The sequence below is a fragment of the Bubalus bubalis genome, chromosome 6 (assembly GCF_019923935.1).
Source record: "Bubalus bubalis isolate 160015118507 breed Murrah chromosome 6, NDDB_SH_1, whole genome shotgun sequence".
Taxonomy (NCBI): domain Eukaryota; kingdom Metazoa; phylum Chordata; class Mammalia; order Artiodactyla; family Bovidae; genus Bubalus; species Bubalus bubalis.
This window is the reverse complement of record NC_059162.1, coordinates 56,744,098-56,765,771: the sequence shown is the minus strand read 5'-3', so window position 1 is coordinate 56,765,771 and position 21,674 is coordinate 56,744,098. Positions and strand designations below refer to the sequence as shown.

Here is a 21,674-nt window from a genome sequence, read left to right as displayed (position 1 = left end):
GAAGGATAGATGAAGCTGGTCCTAATGCTAAAGCAGGCTTGCTGGTCTGAGTCTCAGAGTATTCTGAGGATTTTGCCTGCCTGCTGGTGGTCAAGGCTGGGTCTCAGTGTCTCTGGCTGTGAAGCTCTGGAAGGTCTGGCTCTGGTGCCTTCACACTGGTATGTGCCGCTGCGTCGTGGGCCCTGTGGTGGCTAGGGTCATGTTCAGGGACTGCTGTGGGCTCAGGGGTGTTAAGGTGCCCTGTCTGCTGGTGGTTGGAGCTGTGTCCCACCTGGTTAGTTGCCTGGCCTGAGGAGTCCCAGCACTTGTGGGTGGGGGGTGGAGGGACCTGGGTCCTGACATTAATAAGCTAGAGGGAGTATTCCAGAATGGCACTTGTCAACACCAGTGTCCCCATAATAGGACAGGCTCCCCAGAATGGCTGCCAGCAGTGTCTTTGCCTCAGCGTGAGCTCCAGTTGCCTCCTGCTTCTCTGGGAGACTCTCCAAGATCAGCAGGTGGGTCCGACCCAGGCTCCTTACTGCCATCTGCCCCGGTTCCAACAACAGATAAGATTTTGTGTCTGTCCTTTCAGAATGGAGTCTCTATTTCCCACAGTCTTCTGAGTCTCCTGAAAATAAGCATCACTGATCTTCAAAGCCAGATACTCTGGGGGCTCATCTTTCTGGCACACAACTCTGGGCTACAGAGCCCATTGTGGGGCACAGACCCCTTATTCCCTGGGGGACCTCTGCTGTTGTAATAATTCTACCATTTGTGGGTCACCCAACCCAAGGGTTGAGGTTTTGACTCTACTTCAACTCCACCTCTCCTGTCCATCTCCATTATGGTTCCTTCTTTATACTTCTGGTGTAGAAGATCTTTTCTGGTAGGTTCAAATCTTTTTCATCAATAGTTATTCTGTAAATAGTTGTAATTTTGATGTGCTTATGAGGGGAAGTAAGCTCAGGGTCTTTGCTGTGTTGGGAATTCCTCTTACTTTATTTTCATTTTTATTCACTTATGTATTTAAGTTTCCTTGATATTTCTTTCTGTTTTGTTTTCTGTTTTTCTTCTTACCTCTTTTCTTTTCTCTTCAGTCCTATAAATTACTTTTACACTTACTAAAAGTTACAGTTTGATTTATCCATAGTGTTTTTGAGTTTAAAACACTTGGAGTGTGTTTCGGAGTCTTTATACAGCATTTTTTCATGGTTGCTTTATGTGTTACATCATATAAATATCACTTGTCACAGTTTATTGGTGTCATCAGTTTACCAATTCAAGTGAAGTATGGAAACTACGTCGATTTACATACTTTTACTATCTGCCACTTACAACATAATTGTACTAAATATTTCTTCTGCATACATTTAAAATAATATCATACAATGTTATAATTTTTGCTTTATATGTCAAACATATATTTGAAAACACAAGGACAGTTTATTGTATTTACCCATATGTTTATTCTTTCTATTTTTTGTTCCCTTTTTTTCCCCTTGTGTTTTAAGATTTCTTCTTTTATGTTTTTTTTTTTCCTATCTGGAAAACTTCATTAATCATAGTGACAATAAATCATTATAGGTTTCTTTCATATAAGAATATCTTATACCCCTTCATTCCTGAGGATGATTTTCTCTGGGTATAGGATTATTTTATTTCACCACTTGAAAAATTGTGCCACCTCCTCCTGGCTCTTTGACTTGTCACTGATGAAAAATCTGCTGTTATTCCAGTTCTTTTCTACAGAAGGCTTCATTTTCTCAGGCTGATTTCAAGCCTTTTTTTTTTTAAAAATTTTTAGTTTCCAGAAGCTTAATTATGATGTGTCTTGTCTTGGATGTTTTTGGTTTATGCCATTTGGAGTTTGTTCAGCATCTTAAATCTTTGTCTCCTGTCGGATGTCAAGTTTTCAGCCATATTTCTTTAAGAACTCTTTCAGCCCTGCTTTCTTTCTCCTTTCCTTCCAAGACTCTGTGACACCAATTTTAAATCCTGTTGCTATATCCCACAGTTCCCCAAGGTTCTGTTGCTTTATTCTCCCTGTTATATTCTCTCATTGTTATTCTGATTGGATAATTTCTTTTGTTCCATGTTCCAGTTCACTAAATTTCCTTCCTTTCCATTCTGCTATTGATCCTATTAACTGAGCTTTTTATTATGGGTTTGTTTGTTTGTTGTTTTTTCTTCTTTGAGTTCTAAAATTTCCATTTAGTTATCTATATATTTTATTTCATTACTGAGCTTATTTTCTGAGGCCTTCTATTTTTTCATTTGGTTCAAGCTTGTTCTTGAAAGCATTTTATAATGACTGCTTTAAATCTTTGATAATTCTAACATTGGTGTCCTTTTTATATTGTCATTTCTTATCTCTATTCATTGAGTTTGAGATCCTGTTGGTTCTTAATATGCTCAGTACAATTTGATTGAAACATGGATATTTTTATATTATGTTGTGAGACTTTGGATTTTTTTCCTTCAGTTGAAGAAAATATTCTTTAAATTCTGTAGTGTTTTGCAATTTTCAAAAGTTTCGCACACATAATGTCATATAATCCACAGTAGCCCCTTTCTCCCCCAACACCTGTATTACCCCTCCCCTTTCCCTCTCATCACTGGTATCCACTAGTTTGTTCTCTGTATCTGTGGGTACTCTGAATCTTATTTAAAAATACCTTTTGTTTTAGTTGAGTTTCTCCAATACTGCTCTGGCAAAGGAAAGGGTTGCTGTTTTGTTACTGTGAAGTGGAGGTAGAAGTTCAGGTTCCCAAATAGGCCGCCATCAACACCCGGTGAGCTCATTGTTACCTTGGGCAGGGACGGGAGTGGCCTCATTACACTGAGTGATGGTGAACGTCCTGATTCTCCACTAGGTCTCCTCTGACAGCACCAAGTGGGGAGGTGAGGGGGCCTCTCATCACTCCTGTGTGAAAGTGGACATTCTGGTTCCTTGCTTGGTCTTCACTGACACTGCAGAGGTGCCTTGTTACCTGTTGCCTAGGATAAAAGTCCTGGCTCCCTACCTTGTCTTCTCTGACACCATTCCATCAGAGATACTGGGCACCTGATTACAGCTTTGTGAGGGTAGAAGTCTAGGCTAGCTACTTGGCCTGTGAGGAATGGAAGTGGGGCACAGTTTTTTCTGTGGAGTTTGGCTAAAGTAGAGTGATTATTGTCCAAAAGTTTTTTGTCTTACTGTGTTGTCCCTTTCTTGGAGTTCTGGCAGGGCTTTTGTTGGACGTCTTTTTATGTATGCCTGCTCCTGGGTTGCCAGCTTCTACTGCTCCAAGACTGGGATATATAAGGCTAAAGAAAAGAAACTCACCATGTTGTTCCTTGAATCTTAAGGGCTCTAACTAGCCTGTTTTCTTCTCTCCAACTTTAGAGTCTTACGTTTGTCATATATATAACGTCCAGGGTTTTAGTTGCTTCATGAGAGGAATAGCAAAAACATAAGTTTACACCATCTTCCTTGAAGAAGGTGGTCTCGACTCCTTTTTATAGGATGATACAGTTAAACATATGTGTAAAATTTTTTAAGTAATTAATTTATTTAATTTTTATTGTGCTGGGTCTTTGTTGCTGCACACAGGCTTTCTCTAGCTGAAACAAGTAGGAGCTACTCTAGTTGTGGACTGCAGGCTTCTCACTGTGGTACTTCTCTTGTTGTGGAGCATGGACTCTGGGGTGTGTGGGCTTCAGTGGTTGTGGCACGTGAGCTCAGTAGTTGCCCTGCGGCATGTGGAATCTTCCAGACCAGGGATCAAACTTGCGTCCCCTGCATTGGCAGGTGGAATCCTAACCACTGGACCACCAGGGAAGTCCACTTGTAAGTTTTAAGGACAACACGTGCGTCTCTTGCTCACTGCCTGGAAACCATACAAGAAAGCATTTACTAGTGTTGAGAATCCAGCCTTTAATCATCCATATAGGAATTTATTTTGTCAGTCCCCATGGTGATTGATGGAGAAGGCAATGGCAACCCACTCCAGTACTCTTGCCTGGAAAATCCCAAGGATGGAGGAGCCTGGTGGGCTGCAGTCCATGGGGTTGCTAAGAGTCGGACATGACTGAGCGACTTCACTCTCCCTTTTCACTTTCATGCATTGGAGAAGGAAATGGCAACCCACTCCAGTGTTCTTCCCTGGAGAATCCCAGGGATGACGGAGCCTGGTGGGCTGCCATCTTTGGGGTTGCACAGAGTCGGACACGACTGAAGCGACTTAGCAGCAGCATGGTGATTGAATTCAACGAAACTGACTCAGGCTAAACATATTCATAAGAAAATGATGTATACGATTGGACAACCAATTTGTTTAATTCATATAATTACCAAATCCTACTTCCATGAAGATCAGATAGTGTCTGACTAGACAGTTCATTCACAGTAAGTGTTGCTGGAAAAGGAATCAGTTAACCTTTTAATAGCTTTCTTTTTGTGCTCCTTTATTGCTTCATACTTCTCATTGTGTGCACATTTTATGGGGAACAAATTATACTTCAGAACAGTATTTGGGGATTTACACAACTGAGGATTTATCCCTAGAAAGTGCTAAGGATCCACTTTAACTCAGGTGTTTGATAGCTCCAAGCTCTTAGTTCCTGTCTGGCTCTGCAAAAGGCATAATTACCAGGGAGTCCTGACAGGTCAAATTTTGTGACAAGGCACCCTCCCTGTAGACATTTTTCTAATTGTCACTGCCACTTTTCTCTATGATTTCTCTTTGCCTGCAATTCTAATTTCTGAGTAACCTCTTGTTTTCAATATATATAGTAATACCTTTAGGCAGTTTACTATCAGGCCTTGATGTCCGTGAACCTTTTTTCTTTTTTTGGAAATAATTAACTTGGGGTCATGGAGCCGCCTGCCCATGGTTGGGCTCTAGGAGGAAGCTCTGAAATGTACACATCAGCCGTTCTGGAGACCAAATCGGTTGCTTTCATCATATCCTCAACGGACCCAAAAAATCATCATGAGCCACTATTGCTTGGACAGTTTTGAGCATTACTTTTCCTAGTGTGTGAAATGAGTTCTGTGGTGCGGTAGGTAGTTTGAACATTCTTTGGCATTGCCTTTCTTTGGGACTGGAATGAAAACTGACCTTTTCCAGTCCTGTGGCCACTGCTGAGTTTTCCAAATTTGCTGGCATACTGAGCGTAGCACTTGCACAGCATCATCTTTTAGGATTTAAAATAGCTCAACTGGAATTCTATTACCTCCACAAGCTTTGTTCATAGTGATGCTTCCTAAAGCCCACTTGACTTTACGTTTCAGGATATCTGGCTTTAGGTGAATGATCACACCATTGTGGTTATCTGGGTCATAAAGATCTTTTTTTGTATAATTCTTCTGTGTATTCTTGCCACCTCTTCTTAATATCTTCCGCTTCTGTTAGGTCCATATTGTTTCTGTCCTTTATTGTGCCCATCTTTGCATGAAATGTTTCCTTGGTATCTCTAATTTTCCTGAAGAGATCTCTAGTCTTTAATTTAGGAAATGTCAAATATACAGTTCATATACTTTAATACACATAATGAACCAAGAATAATGATTAATTCTAAAAACATGTTAGTTTCATGCTCTAGAGTTTTAGCACCTTAAAAAAATTTTTTAATCCATAAACTAAATAGTAACTTCTTTAAAGAATAACAAAATCTGTTTCTTTTCCAAATACTGAGTTCAGAAAAACTAGTGAAAGCATTCAGCATTATTGGTTGTTGGTGTAGCCATTAAAAGTAAAGGTAATTTCATATATATCTGGCTGCTGTAGGAAACAACCTCTTAAACTTCTGTCAGCACTTAAATGTCAGCAGTACTGTTTTATTTCCCATAGCGGAAAAGGGAGAGTGAGGACATAACAATAGCGTAATAGTTTTGGATTGTGGTGACAGTTTGGGGTTGCTTAGAAGATACAATTCCTTTAAAATTATTGAATATAATTATATTCTTAGGCTTTCCATAATACATGCTGAATTTAGTGAGAGAACTTCCAAATCCTGTGTAGATGCTTGAGCATCATACATTACCTTCATTTCAGATTCATTTGTAAACTACTGTAAATTTTGAAAAATATTGTGCTTTCTAAACATGTGGTATGTGGTTCTTAAAAGTCTGTCCAGGTTTCTTCTTCTGTTTCTTCTTAGTCTTTTCTTTTGATTGTCTTTTTTTCTTGGCCCTTAAATGTTGATATTTCCTAAGATTCTGTTCTAAGATTAAATTCTCTTTACATGCTATACATTCTGTAGTATCTACGTAGTTTCATCATTCCTATGGTTTCCCAGATGTCTGTCTTCTACATGAATGTTTATTCTCAAGCACTTGAGCTGTGTGCCCAGTTATCTACATCTCCTGGGTGTCCCAGGCAGTCCAACAATACGTTCCACATTAAGCTCATCTCGTTTTCTCCATATTCCCAACCAACTCTCCCCCATGAAAAAAGATACGTATATATGCATAGTATATATTCATATGTGTGCTTCTCTTCCTGTTTTGGAAACCCCGCTGCTAGTAGGGCTTCCCTGAAGGCTCAGTGGGTAAAGAATCTGCCTGCAACTCAGGAGACATAGGAAACGTGGGGTCAATCCTTGGGTCAGGAAGATCCCCTGGAGGAGGAAATGGCAACCCACTCCAGTATTCTTGCCTGGAAATCCCATGAACAGAGGAGCCTGGTGGGCTCCAGTCCATGGGGTCGCAGAGTCAGACATGACTTAGCAACTAAACCACCACCAGTAAGCAGCAGGCTTGGAACTTAAAGTCTTCTGAAGGTGAATCCTCAGCTCAGAGCATACTTTATAATGCAGTGGCCATATCTTCTGAATCAAAATTTAAGATGCATAGTCAAACAATATTTGAAGCCTGAACTTGTTACTGTAATTATACCACATTGCTTTTTTATGTCACTTTACTAAATTGTTGCCAGCATGGTAGATAGATGCTAATACACATAAAATGTAAAATTGCACTTATGTGTATGTATAAGATGTGCATTATGAGGTATATATACATACATCATGTGTGTATGTGTGAGGTTTGACCTAGTTAGGGAGATTAGATGATGCTTCCCTTGCAGGTGATGATTAAATTCAGTGTGAAGTTTGAGGAGTTCACTAGGCAGAATTGAGGTAGAGGGAGAATGAATGAGAGTTCAAGGCAGGGTGAGGCAGCTTGCACAGAGATCCAGTGGTAGGAGGGTGCATACTGTGTGTGAGCAGTTGTCTTTGTGCAGAGTAATTTGCAGTCTTGTTACTCCCCCCGCTCCATTTCTTCCCATATTCTTGCTTCTTAATTCTAAAGAATATTTGAAGTTGAAGCTTATATTAAATACAGAATAGTATGGCTCAGGAAACTCAAACAGGGGCTATGCATCAACCTAGAGGGGTGGGATGGGGAGGGAGATGGGAGGGAGGTTCAAAAGGGAGGGGAAATATGTATACCTGTGACTGATTCATGTTGAGGTTTGACAGAAAACAACAAAGTTCTGTAAAGCAGTTATCTTTCAATTAAAAAATAAATAATAAAAAAAAAAACGTAACTTGCTTTTCAAACTGCTTGGTGAACAGTCGTTTGAATTAGAGGCACCATGGAGTTTAATTAATAAACATAGCCAGGACTTGTCTGTATTTTAAAACACCAAAATGAAAAAGGTTTTATGATACCATCTTTACCCTTGTTACCTAAAATCACACAAGCGTTTATAATCACTGCCCTAGTACATTCTGATAAGGCAGGGAGTTATTACATCTGATATACTTCCCAGGTGGTGCAATGGTAAGGAATCTACCTGCCAATGCAAGAGACACAAGAGATGCAGGTTGGATCCCTGGGTGGGGAAGATCCCCTGGAGTAGGAAATGGCACCCCACTCCAGTATTCTTGCCTAGAGAATTCCATGGACAGAGGAGCCTGGCAGGCTACAGTCCAAGGGGTTGCAAAGAGTCAGACACAACTGAGCACACACACAGCTACACCCTAAGTAATAAATTTCTAAATCATTGCCTAAATTATAAGTGATTTATTTTATAAGTGTATTTTTACTGTGAAGTTTAGTATTCCATACAACTTGTCTTTATGGGTTTGAGAATTAATTCAGGCTATAAAAATTCTGTTGGAATGAAAAGTGTATTTTGAACTACATGGAAGAACTCTAATCTGTTGTATTCTAAACTCAATGACTGTTTTTTCTTTTGTTCTTCATATGCATGAGTTATTATCTCTCCAAGATAATTCTGAAGTTTTAGTCCTTAAAACATTTCTTTAGTGGTTCTTAACCCCATTCTTGAGTAGGAGAACTATGTTCCAGGAATAGTAAATTATTTTCAGTGTTTTACAACTTCTTTATAGTGTCTTTCAAAACTAAGTTCATATTTTTCTTTGCAGAAAGGGCTATTGCACGACATGAAGTTCGAGAGATTGAGCAGAGACATACCATGGATGGCCCTCGGCAAGATGTAGCTTTAGATGAGGAAGACGACATGGTGATCATTTACAACAGAGTCCCCAAAACTGCAAGCACCTCTTTTACCAATATTGCCTATGACCTGTGTGCAAAGAATAAATACCATGTTCTTCACATCAACACTACCAAAAATAATCCAGTGATGTCACTGCAAGATCAGGTAAATACCACTTGGATTCATAATGTTTTCTGACACCAACTCAAGTTTTTTATTTCAAGAAGGTAAAGCATTTTAAGGGATATGTATGCTGAGCCCAGTGGATTGTAAGTTTCTTGGAGGAATGGATCAACCAAACTTCTTTATAGTTTACATTCTTCACAGTATTTGGTACATTTCCTTACCTACAATATGTATTCAAATACTTGTAAAATAAATGAATTAACAGCTTGAATTTTTGAAGAGAAACCTGATGCTCTTCAGTATGCTAGCCCTTTAAAACTGTGAAATATTTTTAGCAGGTGCCCTGCAATAAAAATTACTATATTGTCTCAATTCATCACTGAGAAATCTTTATTTGATGGATACTTGTATTCTTTGTGACTAGACTCCTGAATTTAATCTTATCTTTATTCATGTAAGTATTAGCTATAAACTTTTGGAGAACAGGGGTTATGCCTTGTATTTTTAATATAATCTTACCTTTCAAGTTATTGAGAATCTTTTTAAAAAATTTTGTTATCAGAGTATAGTTGATTTACGATGTTGTGTTAATTCCTGCTGTTCAACAAAATGAATCAGTTACACATTTACATGTATACACTCTTTTTTAGATTCTGATCCCAAGCAGGTCATTACAGAGTATTGAGTAGATTTCCCTGTGCTCTACAGTAGGTCCTTATTAGTTACCTATTTTAGATATATAGTAGTATGTTTTGTGTCAGTCCTAATCTCCCAGTTTATCCCTTCCCTCCTTACCTCCTGGTGACCATAAACTTGTTTCCACATCTGTAACTCTTTCTGTTTTGTAATTAAGTTGATTTGTATCCTTTTATAAAAAGTGCTGCACTAAACATTGGGGTGCACTATCTTTCAAGTTGTTAAAAATCTTTAGATAAACAGATGGATAGATAATTTATGAAATGGTTTTAAGAAAAGTGGAGGAAGTTATCTCAGAAACTGAAACTGACTCCCCTCTTGAGCAGTAGCTTCAGATATTTTCTTCACACCTGGAGTTCTGACTGTAAGTGTAGTTCTTTCCACAGATATTATAGGGAATAGGAATTGAGCCCCATGATAAGAAAAGATAATATTTGAAAATACTATGTATCAAATGGAGAAGGCAATGGCACCCCACTCATTGGAAAAGACCCTGATGCTGGGAGGGATTGAGGGCAGGAGGAGAAGGGGATGACAGAGGATGAGATGGCTGGATGGCATCACCAACTCGATGGACATGAGTCTGGGTGAATTCCAGGAGTTGGTGATGGACAGGGAGGCCTGGTGTGCTGTGATTCATGGGGTCGCTAAGAGTCGGACACAACTGAGCGACTTCACTTTCACTTTTCACTTTTCATGCATTGGAGAAGGCAATGGCAACCCACTCCAGTGTTCTTACGTGGAGAATCCCAGGGACGGGGGAGCCTGGTGGTCTGCCATCTATGGGGTCTCACAGAGTCGGACACTACTGAAGCGACTTAGCAGCAGTAGCAAATGCTATGTATCAAATACCATATTGAGGTAGCTTATTAGACAGGTATTTGTGATAGTCATGGTATTTATCTGTTTGAAAATAGCTGACCTTGTTTTATTGTCACAGAATTGCTGTTATCCTGCTATTTAGCATAGCTTTAATCCTCTCATTGAAGTAAGAGAATAACATTGATACACACAGTTAGGTTTGCTTTCTTACTAGAGAGCTATTTGTAAAGGCTAAATGTATATGGCATATCATATCCCCATATAATTCTTGGCTGTCTGCAGTATCCTCAATTACTCTCTTCTATAGAACCGAAAATCTACACTCATCAGCCAATAAATAACTCTTTTGTAAATGAGAAGAAACATGAACTTATTTAGCTAAGTGGGTCATAAAAACTATTCATTATGTAATTTTGTATATCTCAAGGGCAAGTGTCCTAAATTATCAGATTTTATACAGTGTGTGGTAGATTTTAAATCTGCATGATTACTTTTCAGAATATATCTTGGTTTACAAAGAGCATTTCTTAACACTCACATAATAATTTTACATTTCTTCAGTAATATTGTTTAGAAAAATAGAGTTAATTTGTTCAAATTTTTAGAATTATTATGTGTCCATCGTTAGAAAGTTGTCTTATAGCTATGATATATCTGATAATGACTTAGACCTTCCCCCCACCCCCGGCCCATGAAATATAAATCTGCCAAAGCTTACCACATAAGACATTTATAGGCATCATATACTGGTACATTTTTCCAGTTGCATTTAGAGGAGATAAAACTTCTGTTTTCCTTTCAATAGCTTGTCGTGTGTGTGTGTATGTCTATGTGTTTATGCAACAAAAGAGATGCATAGACACTACCTTAAAGGCAACTGGGTTACGTAATGAACAACACTTAAAATGTATTTGTGGGGGGCAGAGTGGAAGAATAGCCTTAATCACCAGCTGACATACTTCAGAATGTCAGCTGGTAGTTCAGTATCTGGAGTTAATTAGGTAGGGGTGGCTTAATATACAAAATGTTCTCTAATACACCATATCTAATTTTTTTTTACTGATATTTTCTTCTGAATAGAAACATTCTTCAAACAAGTCATAGGTGCTATTTCCTTTCCTTTTGCCTGATATATTAGATAGCATTTTAATTTTACTTTCAACCTAGTATAAGCTTCCTCTAAATGTAAACTTTTGAATTATAATACTAGATGCCTTGAAAATAATTTCAAAAATATTTCCTGAAAATCATATTGTATAATACTTTATTTTAATACCATATTTTTATTGTCCTTGTGAACTGTTCTGAACTGCCCTGTTATTTAAATAAGAATTAACAAATGACCTATTTTGCTCTTCTTTCTTCTCTGAGAAATAGTTTCTAATCAGTATTTAACTCAAGTGAGACTTAAAAATGAGGTTTTTATTAAATCTGCTATTGTCCTGATCTTCTATTTAAAGCCCAATTTACTCGTAAAAATATTTAGGGATGTAGTAGATGATCGTGCCTTCCGTTCTCTCATCTTCCAACCTCAGCAGTCCAGTTTGCTTAATATCTGCCTTTAATATCCCCAGCTCTTTCCTAGATTCATTTTTGCATGGGAGACTTTGCTAAACTTTTTATCTGCTTAATCATTCTTCTCAAAAATCTTAGAGGTAAAGACAGAGTATTTCTGGTTTGATATAAAAGCATTCCCTATGTAACGGTTATGTGTATTCTTAGACACAGTTCTCAACTCTACTTTCAAGTTTTCCTATAATGTGCATGTAATATATACTGAGATATGCTACATTCCTTGGGGAATTATCAAAGAAATTAAAAACAAGGCTATGTTTTTCAAAGAGCTTATTTATAATTTACTAGGAAACATAATGGCAACCCACTCCAGTGTTCTTGCCGGAGAATCCCAGGGACGGGGGAGCCTAGTGGGCTGCTGTCTATGGGGTTGCACAGAGTCAGACACGACTGAAGTGACTTAGCAGCAGCAGCAGCAGCAGCAGGAAACATAAAACATAGTTGCAGGAACTATGAGAACTATTCAAAGAAAACATCAAGTTGTGTTCTCACCAAAATGTATAACCAAAATGTTTAACTTGGACCTCATCCTGAGAAAACAAGCAAATCCATGTTGTAGAATGTTGTATAGAACATATATATCTAGGACAACTGTCCTGAACTATTAGTGTTAATGTCATAACAACAAAGAAGGGGGGGGGATGATGGGCTAGAGGAGACTAACGAGACAGGAAAACCAAGTGTAATTCATGACCCATGATTGGATCCTTGAACAAAATATCTGCTACTTTGATTCAGAAAAAAATTGTGTGTCTGCATAGAGAGAGGGGAGGAAAGAAAGAGATAAACAGAAGTGGCAAAATGTTAACAGTGACTCTTGGTGAAGATTGTATAAATATTGGCTACTGTTTTTTTTTAACTTTTCTATAGTTTAATAGTTTTTCAGAATTAAGAAGTTGAGATAAAATAAAAGTACTTTAATAAGAGTTTTTCAGAATTAAGTTGAGATAAAATAAGAGGAACAGTTAGAACAAGGAGATTAGGAGGTAATCATTTGAAAATATAAGGCACGAAAGGACTTAAGTAGTAAGTATGAGGTAGACTCAGTCATGTTAGGTTATGTTTTTGAGATGGGCTTTACTCTGTTAGTAGACAGGAATCAGCAGGAGACAGGTAATCAGCTCCTCTAGTTGGAAAATGAAGTTGAATCTAGTACACAAAAGTATCTTTATATTACGGAACATTTTGTCTTTAAAGTAACTAGAGGGATGGTATGGGGAGGGAGGTGGGAGGGGGGTTCAGAATGGGGAGCACATGTACACCTGTGGTGGATTCATATTGGCAAAACCAATGCAATATGACGTATGGCAAAACCAATGCAATATTGTAAAGTAATTAGTCTCCAATTAAAATAAATTTAAATTAAAAAATATAAAGTAACTATGTCAAATAGGTTTAAATGGCATCATCTTTTATGATTCTTTATTCTTTTCTGCTGTCATATATTTATTTGAGATAAATAGATCTCTGATCTGATCTGATCATATTTAACCCCTTTCTGGAATTATCCAGAATTTGTATTCTCTTACAGGACAGTATAGTATTTTTTTTTTTTAATTTACTGTTAAACCAACTTCTGGCTATTTGCATTAAAGCATATGGTTTTATATTAATACTTGCAAATACAGATTTTTCAGAACAACACTTTAGGTGAATGCTTCTCAACTTAGAATGTGTATACTGAACACCAGTTGAAGTACAGTTTTTGATTCAGAAGGACTGAGATAAAGCCTGATACTTGAATTTCTGAGAAGCTTCCTATTAATGCCAAAACTGATACTTCTGGTCCTTGACCCACAGTTTGAATAGCAAAGATCTAGATCTAGACATGATTCTCAGTGGGGTGATGGAATCATATGAGATGCGTATTATAATCTTCCCAGGATGGTGAGTTACTTATCTTTAAATTAGCATTCCTACCACCCCAACAAAATCTAAATTCCTTACCTGGGCCAACAGGTCCTCCTTCTTGATCAGACCCTTGCCCATTGGCCATTGCTTCAACCTTTTATTTGCTTGCCACACTGAACTTTTGATTCATTGAATGTACCAAGCCGTTACCACTTCAGGGCCTCTGTCCTTAACATTTCCTCTTAGAATGCACTTCTCCTGGCCTCACAGTTGGCTTTATATTATCCATTAAGGTTTCAGCTTATTGACATCCTCATAGCAAAACCTTAGTTGGCCATCCTATTTATTAAATACTTCTTCCAGGTTACTGGGTACCATTATTCTTTCACTATCTTTCCTATTACTGATCTATTTATTTACTGTCTGTCATTTTCTCTATCATAATTTAAGTTTCTTAAGGGCAGGGACCTTGTCTGTCTTGTTCACTTTGTATCCCTGGGCTTAGAACCAGACCTAAGACATAGTTCAGTTCAGTCACTCAGTCGTGTCCGACTCTTTGTGACCCTTTGGACTGCAGCACGCCAGGCCTCCCTGTCCATCACCAACTCCCAGAGTTTACTCAAACTCATGTCCATTGAGTTGGTAATGCCATCCAACCATCTTATCCTCTGTCGTCCCCTTCTTCTCTTGCCTTCAACCTTTCCCAGCATCAGGGTCTTTTCCAATGAATCAGTTATCTCAAGAGGTGGCCAAAGTATTGGAGTTTCAGCTTCAGCCTCAGTCCTTCAATGAATATTCAGGACTGATTTCCCCTAGGATGGACTGGTTGGATCTCCTTGCAGTCCAAGGGACTCGCAAGAGTCTTCTCCAATACCACAGCTCAAAAGCATCAATTCTTCAGCACTCAGCTTTCTTTATAGTCCAACTCTCACATCAATACATGACTACTGGAAAAACCGTAGCTTTGACTAGATGGACCTTTGTTGGCAAAGGTTTTTAATATGTTGGCTCTGCTTATGAATATGCTGTCTAGGTTGGTCATAACTTTCCTTCCAAGGAGTAAGCGTCTTTTAATTTCATGGCTGCAATCACCATCTGCAGTGATTTTGGAGCCCAAGAAAATAAAGTCTGACACTTTCCACTGCTTCCCCATCTATTTCCCATGAAGTGATGGGACCAGATGCTATGATCTTAGTTTTCTGAATGTTGCATTTTAACCCAACTTTTTCACTCTCCTCTTTCACTTTCATCAAGAGGCTCTTTAGTTCTTCACTTTCTGCCATAAGGGTGGTGTCATCTGCATATTTGAGGTTATTGATATTTCTCCCGGCAATCTTGATTCCAGCTTGTGCTTCTTCCAGCCCAGTTTTTCTCGTGATGTACTCTGCATACAAGTTAAATAAGCAGGGTGACAATATACAGCCTTGATGTACTTCTTTCCTTATTTAGAACCAGTCTGTTGTTCCATGTCCAGTTCTATCTGTTGCTTCTTGATCTACATACAGATTTCTCAAGAGGCAGGTCAGGTGGTCTGATATTCCCATCTGTTTAAGAATTTTCCACAGTTTATTGTGATCCACACAGTCAAAGGCTTTAGCATAGTCAAGAAAGCAGAAATAGATGTTTTTCTGGAACTCTCTTGGTTTTTCGGTGATCCAGCAGATGTTGGCAATTTGATCTCTGGTTCCTCTGCCTTTTCTAAAACCAGCTTGAACATCTGTTGAAGCCTGGCTTGGAGAATTTTGAGCGTTGCTTTACTAGCACGTGAGATGAATGCAATTGTTCAGTAGTTTGAGCATTCTTTGGCATTGGCTTTGGGATTGGAATGAAAACTGACCTTTGCCAATCCTGTGGCCACTGCTGAGTTTTCCAAATTTGCTGGCATATTGAGTGCAGCACTTTCACAGCATCATATTTTAGAATTTGAAATATTTCAACTGGAATTCTATCATCTCCATGAGCTTTGTTCGTAGTGATGCTTCCTAAGGCCCACTTAACTTCTCATTCCAGGATGTCTGGCTCTAAGTGAGTGATCACACCATCGTGATTATCTGGATGGTGAAGATCTTTCTTGTACAGTTCTTCTGTGTATTCTTGCCACCTCTTCTTAATATCTTCTGCTTCTATTAGGTCCATACCATTTCTGTCCTTTATTGTGCCCATCTTGGCATGATATGTTCCCTTGGTATCTCTACTTTTCTTGAAGAGATCTCTAGTCTTTCCCATTCTATTGTAGATACTCCGTATCGTATTGTATGTATTGTAGATACATAGTAGATAGTCTGTAACTTTTTGTTGAATGAATGAATGAACAGATGAACCTGCTTAGGTTCTGAAGGTAATTCTTAGCTGAGCATGATGCCAGGGTGGTAAATACTGGCAGAAGGAGTGCCTCTGATTGATAGTAGTAGTATTGAACAACACAGTTCTGAGCTTTAGTGCAGATAGTATATTATGTTCTTTTGCTGCTGAACCTTTCTTATATGGTATCCAATTATTACTCATTTTTTCTCTTTGCATAGAAAACGTCCTCTCCAATTTAGTCTCATATAACTACCCACAGCTGTACAGTGAATGTTTATTTTAAGTATATGCATGAGTAGGAGTTTGGTATATATAATTACCCAAGTTAATAGTAATGTTCACTCAGTAGGTAGTAATTACAAAGTTGGAATTTGACCAGGATGTTCAGGATGACATTCCTACTTTTAGATAGGGAAAACAAGTTCTTTTGTGATCACATTTAATCATAATGTTGAGATTACTCTTATTAAGAATATAAATCTAGATATAGTGTTAGTGAGAGGGTGCTTTCTCACTTTTCCTGTTGTACTGGTTCAATTCTGGTTCAACTAGCAAATAAATCACAACACCACTCCCTACATTGCTTGTGTTTTCCCTGAAGGCCTCTTCTGATTACTTGCTAGCCTAACTCTGCTTAAGAGTTATAAAATCTGACAAAAATCACAGTTTAAAATCTGCTCCAGGCTAGCCATAAAAACATCCCTTTTTCCTGTATTGTATCTAACTACTATTTCTGAAACATCTTCTTGATAGCCTTTTGCAATCAGAGTATGGAAATTCTCTTTGAATAAAGTCGCTATGGTGACTTTATTTCTTTTCCCCAAGAGTTTTCAGTGTCTTCAGATTCAGCTTCATTTGATACTATTAGTTTTGCTCCCTTTTGCCCCTCTCTTTATCTTTCATTAGTGCCAAGTATCGTAGTCAGTAAGAATCCATAAAATGAACTGAGTAAAAGCTTGCTCAGCTGATCTACATCTCCCCTTACTCCTCTCTATCCCAGAGCTTTATCTCACAGTCTTGGGCAGAATGTTCCACTGTAGAAGAAAACCAGAAGAAAAACTGAAAGGCAAGTGGAAGGGAAGAGACAAGAACACAGAAAATGACAGGGCAGGGACTGCAGCTAGACTGATGAAAGGGCATAAGCGAATATGACCAATGAGAGTCAAGGAAAATTCTAGAGAACTCAGAGGATAAAAATTAAATGTGGCTAAATTAATACTATGAAAGGAAAACTTTTAAAAAGTATGTTCTTCAAAGGGCATTAATTAGGTTTTTATGTCCTGAGAGATTACTTTTGAAGAGGCGATTAGAATGGTGTAGAATTTCAGTCATATATAAATGACACTTCTAAATGCTCAGACTTTTCTCCAGATTAGTGTGAAGTACCACTTTAACCTTATTGACAGCATTTGTTTACTTAGCACTTTTTGCTTCCCTATGAAAGGAAGGTAAATCTCAGCTCAGCATCTTGTGGTTTATTGCAAATCAACCACAGCTTTATTAATGAGATTTTAACAGATTGCCCTAGTTAAGTGTTGATTAGATGAAAGAAAAAAAATACATACACATATATATTAAGTTTGTAGCTTTCAGTATTCTCTTAATTGGAGATTAGAGAAAGATTCTGTGTGTTTGGAGACTAGCAATAATAGAGTGTAGGGAATTCCCAGATGGTCTGTGCTCCCAATGCAGGGGGCACGGGTTCGATCCCTGGTTAGGAACTAAGATCCCACATGCTGTGCAGCACAGCCAAAAAATAAAATTAAAAAAAAAATGTAGACAATTTAATAACATACCTGAATATGCCTCAGAATGTATTCAGTCTAATAAGATTCAAAGTCCTACATTTAGACTGGGTATCTTAGTTTTGACCAGCATTGTTCAGCAACCCTTGAGTTTACCCAGGACAATAAAAAGGCAAGAATAAGTCAGCGGCCATTGTCAAAAAATGGTTATTCAATACAAGAGATAGTGCACAGAGTAGATTGGAAGTTGAGATGATAATGAATGTAAGCAGGAAAATAAACAGTTGAGAGAGAGATATCAACAGAGCTTTGAGATCTTGGAGGTTTGAATGTCTGGATCTCAGGGATTTCCTGAGCATTGGACAGAACCTGAAATTCTCAGTGTCTAAGTCTGTTGATCAGTATTATGATGTCAAAGATATCTTTCTGCTCCTCTTTCAAGTCTTCTGGTCCCCGCCTCCAACCTTGTTTAAATTGGATAATAATAGATTAAAGAAATTAGCCAGTGGTATAGAAGGATGATTGGACCACAAATTGGAGGTATGTGGTTCTTGGACTTCAGTTTCTGTAACATAAAGAGTACAGGATATCCTAATAAAATGCTGATTCTGCAAACAGGAAAGTTTGAGATCGGTGACAGCAGTGAATGCTTCATGACTTGTTCTGTTCTTCCTTCACCAAACTTCCCTGAGTCCAATGGAGGCACAACTCTTTTATTTATTTTATACTTTCTGTGTTTCTTGGAATGCTTTGGTTCCAGAGTGCTTCAGGCATCACTGTGTGGGCAGATGGAGGAGACTGAGTAGACGGGGGCATTATGCTCCCACCCCCCATTCTGTTTTATATGTTGTGGTAGCTTATATGTCTGTGTGTGTGTGTGTGTATAGGTATATATATTATCTATATATGTAGATAACCTTTAAACCACTGTTTTAGTTCAGCATACTTTTTTTTTTCCATATCATGAAAGCAGTAACTGAGAGAGTATATCCTTGCTAAAGAGCCTCTATAGACCTCAGGCCTCCTTTGCAGGCACTACAGAAGGAGCTTCGTGTTGATAAAACCAAGAGCTAGGTCCTGGGTCCACACATGCTAAAGGCTTGCTCCTCAGTGTCACCCGCTGACCTGGCCATGCTGTGGAAACTTTTTAGAATTGCAGAATCTTGGGCCCCATTCCATACCTGCTGAGTCAGAATCTGCATTTTAACAAGAGCCCCAGATGATTCATTTGCACACTGAGTTTGGGAAGCCCAGTAGCAGCGCAGATCTCATCCAGCTTCCAGGGCTCTTCACCTCACATTGTAGGACACACAGCAGATGGAGTGTGTCTTTAGGAGAATTTAGTTTGATCTTGACTATCCTTTGGAAGGGTGGAGGGAAAAAGGACACTTGAAGTTTATACCTGTCTTTCATCCCAGTGTACTATGATCCTCCAACATTTGGCTTATATAACACTGTTTTCTCAGGTTTCAATCTGTCATTCTCTTTCATTTCCCTCTGATACCATCACATTCATTTAAATCTCAGCTTCTGAAGAGCTCAGCTGTAAGTGTCTTAAGCACCCTTGAACCACCATCTCCCATTCCTATTCTCTTTGCCTTGTATTTCTTCCTCATTTGGGACTGAAATACTGAAAATGATTTTCACAGAACCAAAAGCTTGTATAATTTACCGTTAAGTAGAAATTATAAGGGTTTTTCATATTCAACATGTAAACTTTTTTAAGGATTCAGTTTATGGATTAAGTAGTATTTTATTTTCTATTTCTTTTTCATTTGCCATTTGATCTTTTTATTCTATTTGATGTCTTGAAGAACAAATAGGAAAGAACCTGAAATCTCAAATCACATGTTTATTTGGCTCATTCGTTTTGGTGGGGACAATTTGTAAATATCTGCTGAAATGTAATTGTGTATTCTCTAATACAACATAATTTTGTTACCTACATCCAGTTTTCAGATTTTAATAATGTGTGTGTATGTGTAAAATAATAACTTAAAGTTCTTTTCATTTCCCCTCCAAAAACTCCATTGTTTCTAACTCCATTGTTAGTCTTTGAGTTATAAATCCTCCTTCCAGAATCTTCCATCTTGCCTTAGTTCACGTCCTCTGACATAAGGCTGCTTCCACAGTTTCCCTACTCTGTTCCTACCAGTGGGCCTTATCCAGGAGCCATCATTCATGGCTATTAATTTATTGACTAACCTGGTAAGAAGTGCTCCAGAATATCACCATGTGACTAACTATTGTGAAATGTAAGTGAAGGATTGGTAAATCGTCAGAAGTAGGTGGTTAACAGTCTGTGTCAGGGGCTGAGGTCCCGGCTTACAGGCGGTTTCCCTGCAGTGTAGGGTGGTCGGCCCCACCCCTCAGCCATCCCCACACTGTCTCTAGTCTCCAGAAGAGATTCTTAGCCACTTGCTGTTGATCATGCAGAGATTTGATTATCAGAAATTTATATTATTTTTCTTTGAAGAATTATGTATCATAATTCTTATCATAATTCTGTTATAGCTGGTTTATCAAGTTCTATATTAACCAGTTCTTGAAACTTTTATATTTATACTTAAGTTGTTGTATTAACTAATCTTTTGTATACTTTTAATTCTAGTAGATTAAAATGGTAATATTTAGATATTTTTAAAAATTTACCTTTTAGCTTTTTTATCAACAAGTTGATGATATCTGCTCAACCATATGATATCCACTCTTAGTGGTTTAAAGTCTTCTGATACTCATCTTTTCTTCACTCATTTGGTTTTAGGATTAGTTGATGTTTGTTTTACTTGTTAGTCATTATAAGTGTGGATTTTTATGAATAACGAGTCTCTATGAAGAAGAGATTTGCGTAGACTGTCCCCACATTGAGTTGCTACCTGCTTCAGCTTGTGTGTTTGTATACCTCCCCCACCATATAAATGTCCTCACTGTACAGTATTGTAAATGGTTGCATTGTGCAGTTTTGTTTTCAAGATCCTCCTTCACTCTTTTCTAAGAGTGGTGACAGCAGCTTCTCTATGATGCATTAGTAATTACAGGTCACACTGTGCTTTTCTTAGTTGAAGCCTGTATTTCAAGCTCCATAATTGTCAAAGTGGTGTGATCAGTTTTAAATGCCTAAATGAAAAGCATTTTGCTATCACAAAATTTTATTTTCTTTAAATTGTACTTAAGTAATGAGTATGTTCTCCTTTTTTAGGTGCGCTTTGTAAAGAATATAACTTCCTGGAAAGAGATGAAACCAGGGTTTTATCATGGGCACATTTCTTATTTGGATTTTGCAAAGTAAGTTATACCCAGAATTATACACAAAAGAATGCTTTGTACTTTAGCAACCTAAAAAGGGATAAAGTTATTAAATAATTGTGATTTCGATTTTTAAAAAAGTACTGGCTTGTGTTTGCCACTTTAGATGTGTAATTTAAATATACCTTCCAGTGTTTTACTGCCCTCTAGTGTTCATAAATTGATTATTGTCATATTAATTTTAGAAATTTAAGGTAGATAAATTTAGGTAATGCCCTTTAAAATTTTTTATCATTATGTTTCTGCTTCACGTGCAATCAAATAACACTATTTTAGGAGAGTTCCAAGTTTTAACGTAGAAGCCAGTCGAATTATGACTTACCACATCATTGACTGAGAACAGAGAAAGCAAAGAAGCCATTACTCAGTTACTGGTAACCTGAAGTGTCTGCTTCTCAGCCAAGACACACTTCCCCTTTGGCTACCTTGTTTTAGCTTTACAATTGAGATATATAAAAAGACTTTTTTTAAAGTGATTTTTCTTTATAGTGATTTGCCTGAAACTGGACATAAATAACTCTCATTTTCCATGTTTTGGGGGAGGCATAGGATCAAGGTATTCCTGTCATAACTCTTTCAAGAAAAGTTAATAAAGTATAGGCCTTTGTACAGTATCCAAGCACTATGTGCCTCCCCCTAGAGTTTGTGCCACATTAAGTACTAATCAGAAGACTGATTAAAAGGAATATTCTAAATATGTATAGTTTGGTGAATCTATTTAAACATTTTTTTGTAGCACATAGAGTATTATTGTTGGAAAACCTCAAATGCCAATCTTTTCCGTAATAAAACTGAGTTCAAAAACACTAAAAATATG

General features: G+C 37.8%; 1 protein-coding gene across 5 annotated transcripts in view; it reads left to right on the top strand.

The window, feature by feature from the left end:
• HS2ST1 (heparan sulfate 2-O-sulfotransferase 1) overlaps positions 1–21,674 on the top strand; it is a 180,484-nt gene that overhangs the window by 133,805 nt on the left and 25,005 nt on the right. For all 5 annotated transcript variants that reach the window (XM_006080491.3, XM_006080492.3, XM_006080493.3 and 2 more), the window contains 2 exons: positions 8,359–8,597; positions 20,751–20,836. In XM_006080491.3, the coding sequence (XP_006080553.1) occupies positions 8,359–8,597; positions 20,751–20,836 (325 nt within the window). The remainder of the gene's footprint in view (positions 1–8,358; positions 8,598–20,750; positions 20,837–21,674) is intronic.